This window comes from Oncorhynchus kisutch, linkage group LG5 (assembly GCF_002021735.2).
Source record: "Oncorhynchus kisutch isolate 150728-3 linkage group LG5, Okis_V2, whole genome shotgun sequence".
Lineage (NCBI taxonomy): Eukaryota > Metazoa > Chordata > Actinopteri > Salmoniformes > Salmonidae > Oncorhynchus > Oncorhynchus kisutch.
In genome coordinates, this window is record NC_034178.2 from 3,194,647 (window position 1) to 3,214,671 (window position 20,025).

Below are 20,025 nucleotides of genomic sequence, written 5' to 3' on the forward strand. Positions count from 1 at the left end.
TGTCCTGGTTCTTCTCACTTTAGCCCAGTTTGTGCTCCACTTCTGTCTGATGCTGCAGTGAAATGGATTTTATTACATTCTTTCTTTTTTGAACCCGAGTTCCAAGTTCTACAAAGTTTTGGGTCCCATTTCTTATCTCCTACTCTTATTATGACAGTGGGCACAGCGCCCTCTTGTCTATTACACTGACCACCTGTTAATGAATGTCTATCATGTGTAATTCCTGCTGATCATGATAATAAGAATAGTGTTTTTCACTAACAAGTCTAAACTTCAAAGCTCACCTCAAGTCTTGGAATAATACAACAAGCACATACGATTTTTTTTTGTTATCAAGCTTGTAACATAGTCCCACTCTCATTGAAATGTTACCTGGTCCATTTTCCCTCAGATATTTCACTTAAAAAGAACAAACGCTTCTCTACCAGACCACGTCTGCAGTAGGACCCAGGGGCCACCGAGGCGCCGACTCCACAGGGCTCACGAGCTGGTGTGTAAAGAATTGACACAGCCAATTTGTTTCAGTGTGTAGAGAGCCTGAGTGAGGTGCGTGCATAGAGGACCTATAACTTGTGAAGATGTGCATGGCTTAGACAGTTCGTTTTCAACACCAGACAACTGATCTCTCATTTTCAACCACGACGGGCATAATACCATATACAGATCCTGTGCGTAGTTTATTTATATTTCTTTCGGGTGGAATGCTTCTAACGAATAAGGACTTTTATGGAGTTTCATAGCTTTGGGACAGTAGAGCGCGGTTGCAGCTCCCCTTTTCCCACGCAACTCTACCTGGATGGAAACCATGTCACCACAGCAACAGAACGAGCTGAGCCGCAGGACTTCACTCACCGGCGAGTCCAAGACCAGCACGCAACATGAACACAAGAGGGTAAATTAACGTCATAGGCCAAATCATGTGTTTTTACGCATTCATTCCCTATTAATGTGTGTGATTGTTTTGGTCAAGGAGCTTATTGCAACTGTGTTGTGTTGCGCGCTCTGTGTCCCGTAGCGCACGGGCTCACACGGGGATTGCCGGTGCTATGTTCAGACTCATGGTGTTCGCAGGAGGAGGGAGTAAATCGCCGTTAAACCGAACCCTCCGGTTAAAATACTAATCAGAATATCCATATCCAGTTATTTGCTGAAAACAGCACTACTTGTTGTATAGCCATGCGAAAATGTGACATTTCAAAAGCGTTTCAATGCTCTGAAACCATTGATCTTATGTAGTATATCAAATATGACATCTTCGTTTGAAACCTTAGGCTTTTATCATATAGCGAACTGCAGGTTATTATAGGACAATGATCAACAGTTGGAATGTATAGATTCCCCCTCCGCAGTCTTCTGAATCAGTAGTTGTGGTGTTTGTGTAAAAGCTGTGGTGTTCTGTAGCCGGGTATTCCAGTCTCTGGCACCACTATAGTGTCTGGCTGCGTGGGGACTGGCAGTAGGCTTTGCAGTAGGCTTTACCCACTGCTCTGCTTTGTGTGGAAATATCAGCTATAAGCAAGCCTGACATTAATACAGTGACTGCTTCAGTAATTGATAGTTTTAATAACTATTTAATTTATCTGTCTAGTCACAAGACCTACAGTGCATTCAGAAAGTATTCAGACCCCTTTACTTTTTCCACGTTTTGTTACATTACAGCCTTACTCTAAAATGTATTCAATTGTTTTCCCCCTCATCAATCTACAAACAATACCCCATAATGACAAAGCAAATGTATAAAAAATATAAAATGGAGATATGACATTTACATAAGTATTCAGACCCTTGACTCAGTACTTTGTTGAAGCTCCTTTGGCAGTGATTACAACCTCAAGTCTTCTTGAGTATGACGCTACAAGCTTGGCACACCTGTATTTGTGGAGTTTCTACCATTATTCTCTGCAGATCCTCTCAAGCTCTGTCAGGTTGGATGGGGAGCGTCGCTGAACAGTTATTTTCAGGTCTCTCCAGAGATGTTAGATTGGGTTCAAGTCCGGGCTCTGGCTGGGCCACTCAAGGATATTCAGAGACTTGTCCCGAAGCCACCCCTGCGTTGTCTTGGCTGTGTGCTTAGGGTCTTTGTCCTGTTGGAAGGTGAACCTTTGTCCCAGTCTGAGGTCCTGAGCGCTCTGGAACAGGTTTTCATCAAATATCTCTCTGTACTTTGCTCTTTTCATCTATCCCTCGGTCCTGACTAGTCTCCCAGTGCCTGCCGCTGAAAAACATCCCCACAGCATGATGCTGCCACCCTTACGGTAGGGATGTTGCCAGGTTTCCTCCAGACGTGACGCTTGGCATTCAGGCCAAAGAGTTCAATATTGGTTTCATCAGACCAAAGAATCTTGTTTCTCATGGTCTGAGAGTCTTCAGGTGCCTTTTGGCAAACTCCAAGAGGGCTGTCATGTGCCTTTTACTGAGGAGTGGCTTCCGTCTGGCCACTCTACCATAAAGGCCTGATTGGCAGAGTGCTTCAGAGATAGTTGTCCTTCTGGAAGGTTCTCCCATCTCCACAGAGGAACTCTGGAGCTCTGTCAGAGTGACCATCAGGTTGTTGGTCACCTCCCTGCCAAGGCCCTTTTCCCCCGATTGCTCAGTTTGGCCGGGCGGCCAGCTCTAGGAAGAGTCTTGGTGGTTCCAAACTTCTTCCATTTAAGAATGATGGAGGCCACTGTGTTCTTGGGGACCTTCAAAGCTGCAGAAATGTTTTGGTACCCTTCCCCAGATCTGTGCCTCGACACAATCCGGTTTCAGAGCTCTACGAACAATTCCTTCGACCTCATAGCTTGGTTTTTGCTCTGACATTCTCTGTCAACTGTGGGACCTTATATAAACAGGTGTGTGCCTTTCCAAATAATGTCCAATCAATTTAATTTACCACAGTTGGACTCTAATCAAGTTGTAGAAACATCTTAAGGATGATCAATGGAAACAGGATGCATCCAAGCTCAATTTCTAGTCTCATAGCAAAGGGTCTCAATACTGATGTAAATAAGGTATTTCTGTTTTTTGCAAACATTTCTGAAACCTGAAACTGTTTTCGCTTTGTCACTATGGGGTATTGTGTGTAGATGAGGGAAACATAAAAATAAAAAAAAATTTAGAACAAGGCTGTAATGTAACATAATGTGGAAAAGGTCAAGGGTTCTGAATACTTTCCAATGCACTGTATATTACTGTGTCATAATAACTGTCATTACTAATGTAGTATAGATGCCTTCCTTATAACCAGTAGTGACAGCCGATGTCATCACAGGATAGGTCCTAACTGTTTAGGTCAGCAGATTTGGCTGCTGACCAGCAGGCTAGATAACCCTGATGGGCTTAACATAAATAATTGGTCCGTTGAGGGAACTTGATTATGCCTAAAGTCATGACACAAATCATTATCTGTACAGTTCAGAATAACATGTTATTTAGCTGTTTACTTTGAGATAGAACAGGCAATGCTTTACATTGTTGCCCATGTGCCATGTATTAACTTAATAACCAACTACTCTGGTAACCGGGGTTGGGGAGTAACAGATTACATGTAATCCGTTACATGTAAGGGATTACAACAAAACGGTAACTGTAATCCGTTAACAGCAAAAAATATTGTAATCAGATTACAGATACTTTTGAAAAACTTGTTTACTTTGTGGATTACTTTTAAATTCAGAAAGGATGTTTGCAAAACAAATCTTTGACTCTTCTCTGTTTTCTCAATCACTCAAATCGGCATTGAAAAAAGGTGCAAATTTAAGTTTGTTCCACCTGAGCGAGACTGACCACAAGTCAGAGACCACTAGGATGACACACCAAATGGGTTTGATGGATTGCGGGAAAAGAGCAGGAATAGGTTTTTGTAGGCTACAGTCCAATCTATGTCTTCCAATGGTGCAACTGCTGTCGGCATCCAAAGATTATCCAACTTGAATAAACGCTTGGAGGTAACGATGACAGCAGAGGTGTAGTCTACGGCGATACGGATATCACTTATTATTGAGATCTACAATGGGCATTGATGTGAATCACACTGCTGCTCTCTAATTTTAGTTATCTGCGCCACATCTAAATGTGTATTTGAACCCAATAATGGTTGAATTCAATAAGTTTAAGCTGCCTATCAATCATCAGTTATTGTTTTTGAAACCAGTGGACAGCCAGTGAAAAATGTGCTCTTGCAACAGCTACATAGTGCAGATCCAAACCTATGGAATAAAAGTGGGGATTTTATTGCTCAATCTAATTCATGCTGGTAAAAATAATAATAATCCATAGGCCTACTGGACACATGCTCAAACTTGCACACTTTGGTAGACTTAAAGGGGCAATCTGTAAGTTGCCATTTTTGGACTTATTTTTACATTAATATATATAATTTATATAATTTAATGTTCTTAATATAATTTATTATTATATGTAGTAGAAAGCGATGGGTTAGGAGAAGCCTACATAACCAACCCATAAAGTAAAATGTAACATCCATATATGGCCAGCTATGTAAACTTTAACATGAATTTATCCTGCAGTAGATGTCATTCAATTGGTAACATACATTTTTGTCTACTTCTAATGCCTCTTAAGGGGAAAGTAAATCTAAAAGTAACTGAATGTAATCAGACTGCGTTACTGAGTTTGGGTAATCCAAAAGTTAGGTTACTGATTACAATTTTGGACAGGTAACTAGTAACTGTAACAGATTACATTTAGAAAGTAACCTACCCTGCATGCTGGTAACATGTTGTAATGAAATTAATCAGCTGTACATTGGTGACCTCAGAGGAGGTATGACTGACCCCACAGTTGTACACAGGGTTACCTGTAGATTTCACAGAGGAATAACATCTGATTTTCCTAGTTACATATTCACTTTATATTTTTTACCTTAAAATAAGATCATCCACCCTCCAATCCAATTTGGACTCCCAATTAATGAATGGCATTTATTGTCCCTCAAAAGGAAAGTCTCTCCAGAGCTCCCTACAGTCTACACCTACAGTACATTACAGGAGACATCCCTCACTGAGAAAGAACCCCAGTCCTCTCCTGTCAGAGGGGACACCTCAGCCCTGTTATATAATTGAAACCTCCATTGTAAATTTCACTTCCCTCTAACTGTCTGTTTGGAGGCCATTCTGGCGGTGACTGCTGACACCAAAGTCGATGGCGAGTTATCGCATACATCTAGTGTAAATGTTATCTCTTTACCTCGGACTTGTGCAGTGTTTAGGCTGCACCACAGTACGCTTTTTAACCAATGTTTAGGCTGCACCACAGTACGCTTTTTAACCAATGTTTAGGCTGCACCACAGTATGCTTTTTAACCAATGTTTAGGCTGCACCACAGTACGCTTTTTAACCAATGTTTAGGCTGCACCACAGTACGCTTTTTAACCAATGTTTAGGCTGCACCACAGTATGCTTTTTAACCAATGTTTAGGCTGCACCACAGTACGCTTTTTAACCAATGTTTAGGCTGCACCACAGTATGCTTTTTAACCAATGTTTAGGCTGCACCACAGTACGCTTTTTAACCAGTGTTTAGGCTGCACCACAGTACGCTTTTTATCCAATGTTTAGGCTGCACCACAGTAGGCTTTTTAACCAATGTTTAGGCTGCACCACAGTAGGCTTTTTAACCAATGTTTAGGCTGCACCACAGTAGGCTTTTTAACCAATGTTTAGGCTGCACCACAGTAGGCTTTTTAACCAATGTTTAGGCTGCACCACAGTACGCTTTTTAACCAATGTTTAGGCTGCACCACAGTAGGCTTTTTAACCAATGTTTAGGCTGCACCACAGTACGCTTTTTAACCAATGTTTAGGCTGCACCACAGTACGCTTTTTAACCAATGTTTAGGCTGCACCACAGTACGCTTTTTAACCAATGTTTAGGCTGCACCACAGTACGCTTTTTAACCAATGTTTAGGCTGCACCACAGTACGCTTTTTAACCAATGTTTAGGCTGCACCACAGTACGCTTTTTAACCAATGTTTAGGCTGCACCACAGTACGCTTTTTAACCAATGTTTAGGCTGCACCACAGTACGCTTTTTAACCAATGTTTAGGCTGCACCACAGTACGCTTTTTAACCGTTGTTTATATGCTGTATGTGTCTGTCCAGCCAGCCAGCTGCTGCTGTGTACTGTAAATAAGGTAAAACCCATTAGAGAACATTAGTCAGAGTTGAAGACATATTTGGGCTGTTGGATCAGTCTCTGCTGTGTCTGGCGTGTCTGTACGGCTCTCTCTCTCTCTCTCTCTCTCTCTCTCTCTCTCTCCATCTCCACCCCTGTCAAACCTGTCTCTCTCTCTCTCTCTCTCTCTCTCTCTCTCTCTCTCTCTCTCTCTCTCCCTCTCTCCATCTCCACCCATATTGTACCCCTCTCTCTCTGTTTCCCTCCATCTCCACCCCTATCATACCCCTCTCTCTCTGTTTCCCTCCATCTCCACCCCTAGAATACCCCTCTATCTCGCTCTTCTCTCTCTCTCTATTTCCCTCCATCTCCACCCCTATCATACCTCTCTCTCTCTCTGTTTCCCTCCATCTCCACCCCTATCATACCCCTCTCTCTCTCTGTTTCCCTCCATCTCCACCCCTAGAATACCCCTCTATCTCGCTCTTCTCTCTCTCTCTGTTTCCCTCCATCTCCACCCCTATCATACCCCTCTCTCTCTCTCTCTCTTCTCTCTCTCTATTTCCCTCCATCTCCACCCCTATCATACCTCTCTCTCTCTCTGTTTCCCTCCATCTCCACCCCTATCATACCTCTCTCTCTGTTTCCCTCCATCTCCACCCCTATCGTACCCCTCTCTCTCTCTGTTTCCCTCCATCTCCAACCCTATCGTACCCCTCTCTCTCTCCTCCACAGAGGATGAAGTCTCTGAGCCATCGTCGACAGTCCGCTCCCTCTTTGGTCATCAACAAAGCCCTGACCAGATCCAGAACTTTCTCCAGGTATGTTTGGGGGACCAGGGTCATTTCACATAAACTAGGTGTAAAGGTCAAATCCTAGCTCAACAAAAATTACACAACTCAACGTTTCCTACAAATCTCCCATCAATATCACACTCGGAGCTTGAGTTAAGTGGGTTTTCCAGTTAGGATTCAGCTCTCAAGGTAGAGCTCTAAGTCAACAGTTTCCATTCTATTTCTATGGTTCTCTCTTGGCTAGAGAAGTGGCCAAGGGTTGTGATAATCATAGATTAGAGAGGTCAAGGGTCACACTGGCTGAACATGCGGAGACAGTCTGTGTGAGTTTGTGTGTGCGTGCGAGTGAGTGTCTATGTGTGTGCATGTGTGTTTTTGTAAGTGTGTGTGTGTATGTGCGTACCCTGGTCAAACAGAAGGAGACAGCAGTGCACTCTTTAAAAAAATAAAAACAGATTCTTAGGCTCTCCCCATAGGAGAACCCTCTGTAGAAAGGGTTTCACCTGGAACCAAAAAGGGTTCTTCAAAGGGTTCTCCAATGGGTACAGCCTTTTAGGTTCTAGATAACAGCCTTTTTTTCTAAGAGTGTGTTATCAGTCTGAGTTAGCTGTCTGAAGGGACTGACCCAAACAGGGAGACAGACCAGACATCCTCCTCCCAGCCTGGATGTATGACAGGGTCATTACTGCTTAGACGACCCCTGGGACTCTGAGCTGTGATTGAGAGGAGTGGAAGGAGCGGGACCAAGTTTTTAATTGAGTGAGAGTTGCGCCTACGTCTTCCAAATACTCAGAGGGGTGATCTCATAATCTGCACCACACTACAGACGCTTAACAGGAAGGAGTGGAACGACTTCATTACTAAGAGAGGAACAGAGTTTTTCCATCTGTTTGTGTGTGTGTTCACATGCTATATGTCAAGGCAGTTGTGAAATGAATGGTTCACATTGATCTCCAGTTGTTGTTATACACACACACACACACACACACACACACACACACACACACACACACACACACACACACACACACACCAAGCTCCTAGTCCTAGAGTGGTTCTCCTCTCAGGCATCGCTAATCCTCTCAGATAGCTAATCCATCCCAATCAGGATCTGGGATCTATTAATATCCCTGGCTTTGACCCTCTGTCCAGGGCAGTGAATAACCATATTAAAGACATACTGGAGGTGTGTTCATCCGCCCTGGTGACTACTAACCTAACTGACCCCTTTCACAGCAGGGTCACATTCCATTTAATTCAACAGTTCAATCACAACCACATACCCCATAATGTTGATTCCCTGAACTAAAGTTCCTGCATACATTTTTTACCTTTTTTTAAGATTGTTTCGGTTGTATAATTTGGTTAGGAAATTATTTATTTATTTATTCTGGAAAACTGTGTTTAGATTGGATGTATACCTGATATTTTCTCCCCAGAGAGAGCTTCCTGGTTCCTGTGTGTCCAGAGACGTGCCCATTGGTCCAGTCGTTCCTGTGTCCTGATAGGGTGTTCCTCCTGCACGACCATGTCACGCTGAAGACAGGGCTGCAGACTCAGGACAGAGACCTCTTCCTCTTCACCGACATCCTCATCATCGCCAAGTCCAAGTAAGAGCGAGAGAGGGAGGAGGAAGGTGGGAGATAGAGGGGGTAAAGAGAGAGAAAGATGAGGAGGATGACAGAAGGGCAGTGAATGAAAATGAGTGTGTGTGTGTGTGTGTGTGTCTCTGACATCTGTTGTTTGTCATCCTCAGGTCTCCCACACACTTCAAGCTGAAGGCCCAGGTGTGTGTGGGTGAGATGTGGACAGCCCAGTGTATGGAGGACGTATGTGAGGGCAGCACCAACCCAGAGAGGAGCTTCGTCATGGGCTGGCCCACCTGCAACTGTGTGGTCACCTTCAGGTACACAGCAGACATTCTGGGTCTGCACTCTGCACTGCGTATTTCTGAGCAGTGAAGCATTGCTTATATATACACAGCAGGGGAGGCTGGTGGGAGGAGCTATTGGAGGATGGGCTCATTATAATGGCTGGAATGGAATTAATGGAACTGAGTCAAGCATGTGGTTTCCATATGCTTGATGTGTTTGATACCGTTCCATTTACTCCATTCCAACCATTACAATGAGTCTGTCCTCCTGTAGCTCCTCCCATCAGACTCCTCCGATAAACATTATGACCGTTATAGGTTGTATATATTTCAACCTGGTACATTTTTACAGGTGGTTCTATAAGTTGATGTAGAAAGTGTTTAGGTTCTTATTTGACATGTTTAGGTTGCTCGTGCTGTTGTTGTTCTGACGTTTCTGGTTTATCTTTACCAGCTCTGAGGTCCAGAAGGAGAGATGGCTCTCCCTACTCAAAAGGTGAGCATCAGATAAGCCTTCATGGTTTATCTTTACCAACTCTGAGGTCCAGAAGGAGAGATGGCTCTCCCTACTCAAAAGGTGAGCATCAGATAAGCCTTCATGGTTTGTCTTTACCAACTCTGAGGTCCAGAAGGAGAGATGGCTCTCCCTACTCAAAAGGTGAGCATCAGATAAGCCTTCATGGTTTATCTTTACCAGCTCTGAGGTCCAGAAGGAGAGATGGCTCTCCATGCTCAAAAGGTGAGCATCAGATAAGCCTTCATGGTTTATCTTTACCAGCTCTGAGGTCCAGAAGGAGAGATGGCTCTCCCTACTCAAAAGGTAAGCAACAGATAAGCCTTCATGGTTTATCTTTACCAGCTCTGAGGTCCAGAAGGAGAGATGGCTCTCCCTACTCAAAAGGTGAGCATCAGATAAGCCTTCATGGTTTCTTCTACTGTAAACGTATGTTGATGCGTGTCCAGTATGTGTTCTCCCTGTGGGCTGGATCCTAACTTTCCTGTTTTTCCAGTCGATTAAAAGAGGAGAAGGAAAAGGATGATCCTAAAACCATTTCACTGAAGGTGTTTGGGAAAGGCATCGGGAGTTGTGCTCAGGCCGTCAGTAAGACCTTGGGTGTCAGCAACTCCGATTCAACCAATGAGGTTGTCCGACTCGCTCTTCAACAGTTTGGTGTCACGGTGTGTACAGTTTTTTTTGTGTCTTGTGTTGTTGTTATCTTGACTAATGTAGTTTTTTTAGTGTTTTTGTTTATCTTGGTTCTTAGAATATCTTTGTCTGTGTTCCATAGAGCTGTGTGAAGGACTACCAGCTGTGGGTAAGCTCCAAGAGGGACAACGCCCCTTACCCTCTCATTGGTGAGATTCTAACTAAGGTCTTGCCTGGAACTAGCCTGGAACTAAATCCTACTGGAACCCCTGACCTCTGACCTTTACGCCCTAACCCTCTCCCAGGTCATGAGTTCCCTTTCAGTATCCAGATGAGTCATATGCGGGAGCCCCTGGCCCAGCCGGGCCGCAGGGACACAGTTCCACCTCCAGACAGACAGAGGGCGATGCACCGCGACCAGGTACAGGTGGACAAACAGTGCCAGTTCATCCTAAAGACCCGATGCAGCTCAACAACAACAACGTCTGTGATTGGTGAGTACTGAGGAGGTGCTTAATGTACTAATACTAGTCTATAAAAGGTTTATTAATGGTCTATTACTGGTCTGTTACTGATGGTCCAGGATTGGCTCGTTTTTGCTGTCACGCTTTCTCTTGTTACTCTATTGATTCCCTTTCTCTCCTCTCTCCTGTGTCGCACTGCAAATGATTTGATCTCTCTGTTGTGACCACGTCCTGTCTGACCTGACATCTCTCTCCAGTAGACCCAGCTCAGAAGCCCTTCAAGCGAAGGCGTTCTCTCATCAACTGGGCTTTCTGGAAAGGCTCCAATCCTAACCTCCACAGTTCCTCTACAAACCTCTCCTCCCCTGCCCCCGGCTACCTGTTTGGCCAATCGCTGAGCACCATCTGTTGGGACAACTCCCTGCCCAAGCCCGTCATGGTGAGTGAGGCGATGATGTCACAGTGACTTCAGAATGACATCATCACAGTGATTTGAGGAAGTCGGTTGAAAATGATTCAATCTCATCTGCAACCTCTGTCTCTCTCTCTGTCACTCTCTCTGTCTCTCTCTCTGTCACTCTCTCTGTCTCTCTCTCTGTTACTCTCTCTGTCTCTCTCTCTGTTACTCTCTCTGTCTCTCTCTCTGTCTCTAGGACATGCTGGTGTTTCTGTACAACGAGGGTCCGTTCACGCGGGGGATATTCCGACGGTCAGCAGGGGCGAGGGCATGTCGTGAACTCAGGGACAGACTGGACTCTGGGGCTCAGGATGTCCCGCTGTCACGAGAGCACGTCTTCATCATCGCTGCTGTGTTTAAGGTCCACTCTCTAAAACACGCCAGACAACTCTGAAGTCTGTGGCAGAATTACATCAATTATACCAATGTTATGATGTGTTATGTAGGCCTTATGGCAGACGGAGGGTTCAAGTGAAGTGGAACCAAATGTACTTTCATCACCTGAGGAAAAACAGGTTTAACCTTTGTGCTTAGTAAATCTGGTCACCTTGTAGGACCGTGGCAGATGAAGCTGTAAAGAAACATGCGGCTGTCACATTGATGCTGTAGTGTTGAGGTTGGGCAAAAAAACGCTAAAATTACCGCCTTAAACTATATAACTGATCAATGCACCATCAAACCAGGTCATTTAATGCTTTAAAATGGCTGCAGAAGTGCAATTTCTTACCGATCTCTAGAGCTTCCGTCCTGTGAAATGACATCAACACAGGCGGAGTTACTGGCTAGCTACAGCGGCTACATTTAGCTAACGAACTAGCTACGTCAGTCGTGGCGAGCATGACCAGAATGACACGTTGATGGACCACTAAAGGCACACTCCATTTTCTGTTTGAAAATTGAGAAAGAGGCGGAGTTGGACTGTTTTTCGTGCCCAAAGTCGACCTTTGAACCTTGTGAATGACTAATGTCAGGGAAGGACATTGTCCTTGCTTGCCAAGTGTTACATTACACCTGTGCCCTTGTGGTGTGTTGTTGTCGTCAATCCAATTATCGACTCATATCTCTATGGGTGACACATACGAGCCCGTAGCAATGCAGCACAGGCTGTGCCAAAAACTATAGCTAAATAGAGATGAGGTTGTCAAATTTAATCTGTAGCTCATAATCTGGTCGAGATCCACTGAGTGAGTCTGAAGACGTTAAGTTACATCTAAAAGTCTATGACGACAAATGAAGGTGTCCACCTAAAACTTCACCTCAACATGAACTTCAATGACATTTTACTGTTGTATATTTTTTCCACTATAAATTGTGTCAGTCTAGTTACTCTGGTCTCTGTCTCGACATTCAGGACTTCCTGCGGAACATTCCGGGCAGTCTGCTGTGTTCCGACCTCTATGAACAGTGGATGGATGTGATGGAGGAAGCCGAATCGGAGGAGGCAGAGGAGGAGGAGCAGGCACAGGATATAACGAGGTAGTGGCGTAATCAGCCAGTATTAGGCTGAGTAATGAACCAGGTGATTTAGTTATGAAAGGGAAACTCCTCTATAGGGTTTTAAGAGTGCCAGGATCCACTGCTTCCCTCAGCTCAGTGTTCTAATCATAGAGAGTTTTGTCTCAATGGTTCACAGAGCTTTTCAGCTAGCTCCTCTAAACAGGCAGAGCACAGGGTTAGGGACAGCGTCAGCACGACTGTAGGCCACTTTAAAGTAGGAAAATATTGGGCAAACTGAATATTCCTCCTGGGCATTCAACTATTTGTTATCGATTCGTTCCATCCAGTCACAAGGGAGCCGCGTGAGTGAGTGAGTGAGTGAGTGAGTGAGTGAGTGAGTGAGTGAGTGAGTGAGTGAGTGAGTGAGTGAGTGAGTGAGAGAAAGCGAGAGTGTGTGAACTGTTATGTTATCATTCATTTCTGTGCTGGAAAGCAGAGTCCATGTTCAGATGGAGGTAGAGGTAGCCCTTTAAGACAGATCTAGGATCAGATTACCACGTTACTTGAATCCTAATCATAACCATCAGGCTAATGAGAAACATCTGACCACGTATCAGTCATTAGGGGCAGCTTGTACAAATCTAATCAAGTTGTATTTGTATTTTGTTGTATTTTAAATGTGTGTGACTGTCCTTGTCTATCAGTGTTTTGTTACGAGTCATGTGTTGTATTTTAAATGTGTGTGACTGTCCTTGTCTATCAGTGTTTTGTTACGAGTCATGTGTTGTGTTTTAAATGTGTGTGACTGTCCTTGTCTATCAGTGTTTTGTTACGAGTCATGTGTTGTATTTTAAATGTGTGTGACTGTCCTTGTCTATCAGTGTTTTGTTACGAGTCATGTGTTGTGTTTTAAATGTGTGTGACTGTCCTTGTCTATCAGTGTTTTGTTACGAGTCATGTGTTGTATTTTAAATGTGTGTGACTGTCCTTGTCTATCAGTGTTTTGTTACGAGTCATGTGTTGTATTTTAAATGTGTGTGACTGTCCTTGTCTATCAGTGTTTTGTTACGAGTCATGTGTTGTATTTTAAATGTGTGTGACTGTCCTTGTCTATCAGTGTTTTGTTACGAGTCATGTGTTGTGTTTTAAATGTGTGTGACTGTCCTTGTCTATCAGTGTTTTGTTACGAGTCATGTGTTGTATTTTAAATGTGTGTGACTGTCCTTGTCTATCAGTGTTTTGTTACGAGTCATGTGTTGTGTTTTAAATGTGTGTGACTGTCCTTGTCTATCAGTGTTTTGTTACGAGTCATGTGTTGTATTTTAAATGTGTGTGACTGTCCTTGTCTATCAGTGTTTTGTTACGAGTCATGTGTTGTGTTTTAAATGTGTGCGACTGTCCTTGTCTATCAGTGTTTTGTTACGAGTCATGTGTTGTGTTTTAAATGTGTGTGACTGTCCTTGTCTATCAGTGTTTTGTTACGAGTCATGTGTTGTGTTTTAAATGTGTGTGACTGTCCTTGTCTATCAGTGTTTTGTTACGAGTCATGTGTTGTGTTTTTTGTAGTCACAGGAAGAGTAGCTGCTGCTTCTACAAAAGCTAATAAGGATCCAAATAAACAAATAAATCAACAAACCAGCACCCTGTTCATACTGTAAATAATACACATTTTGATAACCAATAATAACTTTGACCCATCTGTGACCCTACTTCACTGCAGGCTGATTGGTCTACTGCCCAAAGAGAACACCCTGTTGCTACGCCACGTGGTCGCTGTGCTGCACGGTATCCAGGAAAACGCCCATGACAACCAGATGAACGCCTTCAACCTGTCTGTGTGCATTGCTCCCAGCATGCTCTGGGCTCCGGGCCCCAGCAGCCCCGAGGCGGAGGGGGAGGGCGCCAAGAAGGTGAGGGGACGACTGGAGGGGTAATCCACATAAGCACTTTCCCTTGACCCCTAACCTTTATCTAGGCTAGGCTCCACTTAAGCCTTTATCCTGTAACCTAGTGAATGGTCACTCAAACACTGGAAAACCACAGTAGAGTAACAGTTAACATGTAGCTGGGAACTCAACATTAATGAGAAGGTAGCTGGAAACATAATGGGCTCGCTAGGAAATATGCAACGCATTTCCTTCAGCCTGCAGGGTCAGCACTGTTCTCACACTCGTCTTGCGATGCACACACACACACACACACGCTACCCCTTCCCTCACAATGGGTGTTGTTTCTTCTCTAGTAGTGTAGCAGTTAATTCTAATTCTATGGCTAACAGATTTGTCTGACGGCTCTGCTAACATAGCAAAAATGTATTATGCAACAAAGTCTTAGGTTACAAGTAAGTTCATGTGTTCCATAGCCAGTTCAATAGCCCCTAGAAGCTTATCTCGCATGCTGAGACTGAAAATACAGACAGAGCAACATCAATGTAACCATCAGAGCCATTTTGGTGCTGCATTTGTGTCAGTTCATCACCATATCAACGGAATGTCCAACCCACTCGGAATAGATTGTTCTTTCTCTGAGAAGGTTATCTGGTAAATTCTCATCACTCACGTCACTCTTGCGTTCCTGTTTCATGCAGTTAGAAAGCTGTGAAGCCCTTTGTCCAAAGAATAGACTCACTTCTCTATCTTGGAGACTGATTTCTCATGAGAAAAACACGATGTGTCTTAAATGCTAGTTGTTTGTTTAACTCAAGGCCTAATAAAAAGATACATAGAGCTCAGTATCTGTAGTAGTTCCTCCAGGTTAAAGACCTGTCCCCTGTCCTGTCCCCAGGTGTGTGACCTGGTGAGGTATATGATAGAACACTGCCAGGAGGTCCTCGGAGAGGATGTCACCTCTGTGTTTGGAGGTCTACCCCGGAAACGTGCCGAATCGGGTATCTCACACACACACACACACACACACACACACACACACACACACACACACACACACACACACACACACACACACACACACACACACACACACACACACACACACACACACACACACACACACACACAAACATCTCTGTTTATGCAAAGATTCCCCTGCTCAAAAGCACACACCATCTCATTTTCTTCTCTTCCACCTCTATCTCTCTCTTTCTCATTCTCTCCACAGACGTGTCTTCCTTCCACCTGACCGACTCGTCTTATGACAGCCTGGAGAACATGCTGAATGATGACAGCAGTGAGTCTCCATGCCTCCACACCTCACGGCGGCGCTGGAGAGCCAAGCCCCTGCAGGGCAGCCTGGACTCGGTCCTCACCCTGAGTGACTGCGACCAGGAGCATCCCGACCTGGACACAGACCCCGACACCACAGACCCCCAATCTGGCAACCACCACCACTGTGATACGATCACACAACCTGGATCTGGCAACCTCCTCCAGCCCTCAACCCCAGCCCGAGGCAGGACCAGGAAACTCAGCCCAGCTGTGCCCCCCTCCTCCTGTCCCAGCCCCCCAGCTCCTCGGAAGAGAGGGAGGAGGTGCTCAGAGCCGGCCATAGGGTACTCTGTGGCCAGCTTCGTGGCGCGACTGGCAGGGAACGCAGACAGGTTGGGTAGCATCGATGACCTGGCTGGAGGTGGGGAGATGTTTCACAGTTTACAGAAGGATGGACAGACACAGACACACGGACCCACACACACAGGGGAGTGGAATGGCAGTAAGGGGGTGTGTGAGGGTTCGGGGTCACAAGGTGCACAGACGCCACGCCGGAACGCAAGCTACTCCAGTCTCTCTTCGCCGCCCACCTCCCCCACCCCCACACGCTCCTCAGTGGACTCCCTGGACAGCCTCCTCTCCCACTCCAGCATCCAGTCTGCTCCATTCTGGCAACCCAGGGTGGGACCCAACGCCGCAAGATTGACTCCCTCCCCTGGTCCTCCTGTACCTCTAACCCCCATACCTTCCCCTACTTCAACCCATACTCTACCCATCCCCACCCCGGCTCCAGGCCAGGGGCTCAGTCCCAATATCTCCCCGCCGAAGGAGATCCCTTCCTGGGGTATGCTGAAGGGCTGCAGGGGGCTCCATCCCAACACCTGGTTGAAGAGAGGCCGCAGACTGTCGCTGTCACAGCAGGAGGATGAGGGGGGTGTGGTGAGTTCCATTACATGTGGTTGTTGTTTATTAGTACGGTTCATTCATGGAATGGCTCTCTCTCTCTCACACAGACTCATCATTTCTCTCTCTTTCTCTCTCTGTAGGTGGGTCCCACTAACAAGACTCTCCCCACTAGCAAGTCATGTCAGGATAAAGGAGGGCGGAAACAGTCGTCTGAGGACCCCCCCAAGTCCAGCCTGGCCAGCTGCCCCCCAAAGGCAGGAGGGTTGCAGAATCGCGGCAGGGTGACCAAGGACCGAAGATCCAGTCAAGGCTCGGTGAGCCCACCATCGCGCCAGAGGTCCCAGGAGCATTTCCACTCCTGCCGCTCTCCCTGCTACCAACCCACAGACAGACCCCTCACTGTCAAAGAGCTGAGAGAGATACACAGCCGGGCCTGCGCAGCGAGCAACATGGGAAATGACGTCACAAACCAGGGCAGCCGTACCCCTCCCCAACATGTGTTCTTTGGGCAGGGTGGACCCAGCTTGTCCCTAGCCAGGCAGAAGTCCCACTCCCTAGCCCCAGGCATGGAGGGTCTCTCCGGAGGCAGGTGTTCCCAGCGCCGGAGCTCCGAGCCTGGGGCAGCACATCTAGGCGACGCCCTGGTTCTGGATAAGGCCTCACACCCGGAGAGGCTTCACAGAGAGGTCAAACTGGGTCAGAGGTCAAAGTCAGTGGACGGGTCCCAAGACCTGGGGTTGAAGGTGTCCTGCACGGACCAAAATGGGGCTCCGAAGTTTTGCCTGTCTCCCTCTGCCACCAAGGCTGTGAGAGACTATTTCTCGTCTCACACGCACAGCAATCCCAATAGTGGTCAGCAGGTGGTGCTAGCCCTGATTCAGGGGCAGAGGGAGCGGCTCAGGAGGTGTAGTGATCCCATGCTGGAGCCGGACTTTGACCAACTGCTCTTTGCTGAAGAGTCCTACGTGTGAGACCATCACTGGTTGTGAACAGTCACACTAAATGCTTCTACATACAGCTGTGAATGTACAGGTAGAGTCATTTAGGACCATAACAGAACCAAAACATAGCGCTTATGAGAATCACAGATATAACAACCTTCTGCTTATTGTGGACAAACATTCCTATACTTACAATGCACTTTGCTTTTCAGAATCGATTGGTAATAAGACTCTTCTATATTATTATAGATTCTACTAAAAGAGCTCACTGAAGTGAATGTATCATGTAGTATTAGGAGTAGGGAGGGAAGAGTAGTTTCAGATGATGTAATGTGTCGTTTTAGATCGCAGAAGTGAACAAATGTACTTTAGGGATCAGGCTATTTGGTTGGATTACATGTGAGATTATTCACAGGGACCCTTGCAGTGAACTGCCTATGATCAGTATAAGATTACTAAAACGTTTACTTGTAAACAAAAATTCCTTACTAAACCGTGTCATATTTAAAGTGTATGCGAGGCTGTGATTTTGCATTAACAGTATTTTGTAAATAACAAACACGATCTTGACTGCCAATAAATCAATGTTGATAATGACAAAGCAAAGTGCTTTAAACTTACAGCTGTAGTGTTTCCTCAAACGATTTCTCAAACTCTGTATTTCAATCTGTACTGTATATGTGGCAGGATGTCTGTGTGTCTGAGAGATGTTGTTCTCTATTCACTCTGTATCGCTGAAGCGTTACTGAGTCTGCGATAGAAATGTAAAGGTCATTTCCGATTGAGCTGACATACAGTATGCAGCGTTTTACCGTGAATGCTGTCTCCGCTAAAGCAGGAACGTTGCCTTTAAATTCCATCAAGCTGTAAAGTTGAACTTCCACGATGCGGATTGAATAGAGCCCTATGTTTGTATCGATGTGTTTGTGTCTGAGAAGTATACATTAATTATATAATCTGTACGGTAAATTTACAGCATATGCAGTATGATTGTTTGCTTATTTTCTACATTTGAAGGTATTCATTTCATACTAATTGCTGCCAATTGTGTTATGTGCATTTTCACAAAGCTTTCTACACCATAAATTGTTTGTTGTTCTCTTTGTATTTGTGCCCATAGGATGCTTTATAATGTTTAAAGTGTACACGCTGTCCTGTATTGAGATTGTGCACGCTGTGCTGTATTGAGATTGTACCCGCTGTCCTGTATTGAGATTGTGCCCGCTGTGCTGTATTGAGATTGTACACGCTGTGCTGTATTGAGAGTGTACACACTGTGCTGTATTGAGAGTGCATCTGGCAGATGCCGCCTCTGCTTTATTAAACTGGCTACTACACTCGTTTGACGTGTAATGCATAAGATAATCAGATCATAAAATAAAACAAACCACCTTGGCAAGTAAGACTAATGGTGCCGTTGTTTCGTTTTCTTTGCAATGTTCTCTCAGTCCAGTAACACCTGGGAAACTGTCTTTTGAAGTTTGTATTAAACTCAACTACACCCAAACCCCACTGAACTCAAGTTCAGCCAATCACCCACTGTCACCTCAATCAGCAGGGCAGGTGCACCCTGGGGACTACAGAATGCCAGTTTTATGCCAAGCTGTTCTGAATGACTGATGTAAGAACTTATCTAATTAATTCTGCCATGTTGCCAACCAATTAGCATAGCGCAGTAACTTCCAACATAGATCAGCTAATAATATCTACAAAATGTAGATCAGGGTGACTGTCAGTGACTGACATAAGAGTGCACAACCACATTTCTAAATTGCACATTGTGTATTCTACTATTATAACTCTCAACAGAACATTGAGCCCCTGACTTGAGTCCCCACCCAAAATGAAATAATATATATTTGTTGTCTACAAAAGGGGGGGCCACAGGCTGCCAGTTTCCCAACCCGGATGTAGATTGTATGTGTTTCCTGTTTGGAAAGAGATTAGCAGGCATTCGAAATCAACAGATTCTGGTTCTATTGTTTGAAAACTGACTCTTCCCAAAGTAACTATACTGAACCAAAATATAAATGCAACATGTAAAGTGTTGGTCCCATGTTTCATGAGCTGAAATAAAAGATCCCAGACATTTTCAAATATGTATTTGTTGGGGACAATAAAAGGCCACTCTAAAAAGTGGTTTTGTCTCAAGTTTGAGGGAGCGTGCAATTGGCATGCTGACTGCAGGAAGGTCCATCAGAGCTGTTGCAAGAGAATAGAATGTTCACTTCTCTACCATAAGCTTCCTCCGTCGTTTTAGAGAATTTGGCAGAACATCCAACCGGCCTCACAACTGTAGACCATGTGTATGGCGTCATGTAGGCAAGTGGTTTGCTGATGTCAACGTTGTGAACAGAGTGCCCCATGGTGGCATTGGGGTTATGGTATGGGCAGGCATAAGCTACAGACAGATACAATTGCATTTTAATCGACAGCAATTTGAATGCACAGAAATACCATAATGAGATGCCGAGGCCCATTTATTTTAATGTATCTGTGACCAACAGAGGCATATCGGTATTCCCAGTCATGTGAAATCCATAGATTAGGGCCTAATTTATTTAAATTGACAGATTTCCTCATTAACTGTAACTCAGTAACATATTTGAAATTGTCACATGTTGCGTTTATATTTTTTCAGTATACATTAAGAGTGAAGCATATGAAGGACTGAATTAATACTCCTTCCTGCTGTGTGTCATTTTCTCATTAAAGAACATG

General features: G+C 44.9%; 1 protein-coding gene across 2 annotated transcripts; it reads left to right on the forward strand.

The window, feature by feature from the left end:
* The first annotated feature begins 437 nt into the window (after positions 1-437).
* Positions 438-18,709, forward strand: LOC109890351 (rho GTPase-activating protein 20). 2 transcript variants are annotated; one of them, XM_020482324.2, is made up of 15 exons: positions 438-892; positions 6,857-6,942; positions 8,355-8,525; positions 8,672-8,821; positions 9,243-9,284; positions 9,799-9,967; positions 10,078-10,144; positions 10,241-10,429; positions 10,657-10,838; positions 11,053-11,217; positions 12,208-12,332; positions 14,014-14,203; positions 15,078-15,180; positions 15,411-16,396; positions 16,504-18,709. In XM_020482324.2, the coding sequence occupies exons 1-15, from the start codon at positions 797-799 to the stop codon at positions 17,332-17,334; spliced, it is 3,552 nt and encodes a 1,183-aa protein (XP_020337913.2). In that variant the 5' UTR covers positions 438-796; the 3' UTR covers positions 17,335-18,709. The 2 variants fall into 2 exon arrangements, with proteins under 2 accessions (XP_020337913.2, XP_031679937.1); XM_031824077.1 differs by lacking the exon at positions 9,243-9,284 and adding an exon at positions 9,486-9,527.
* The last annotated feature ends 1,316 nt before the right edge of the window (positions 18,710-20,025 follow it).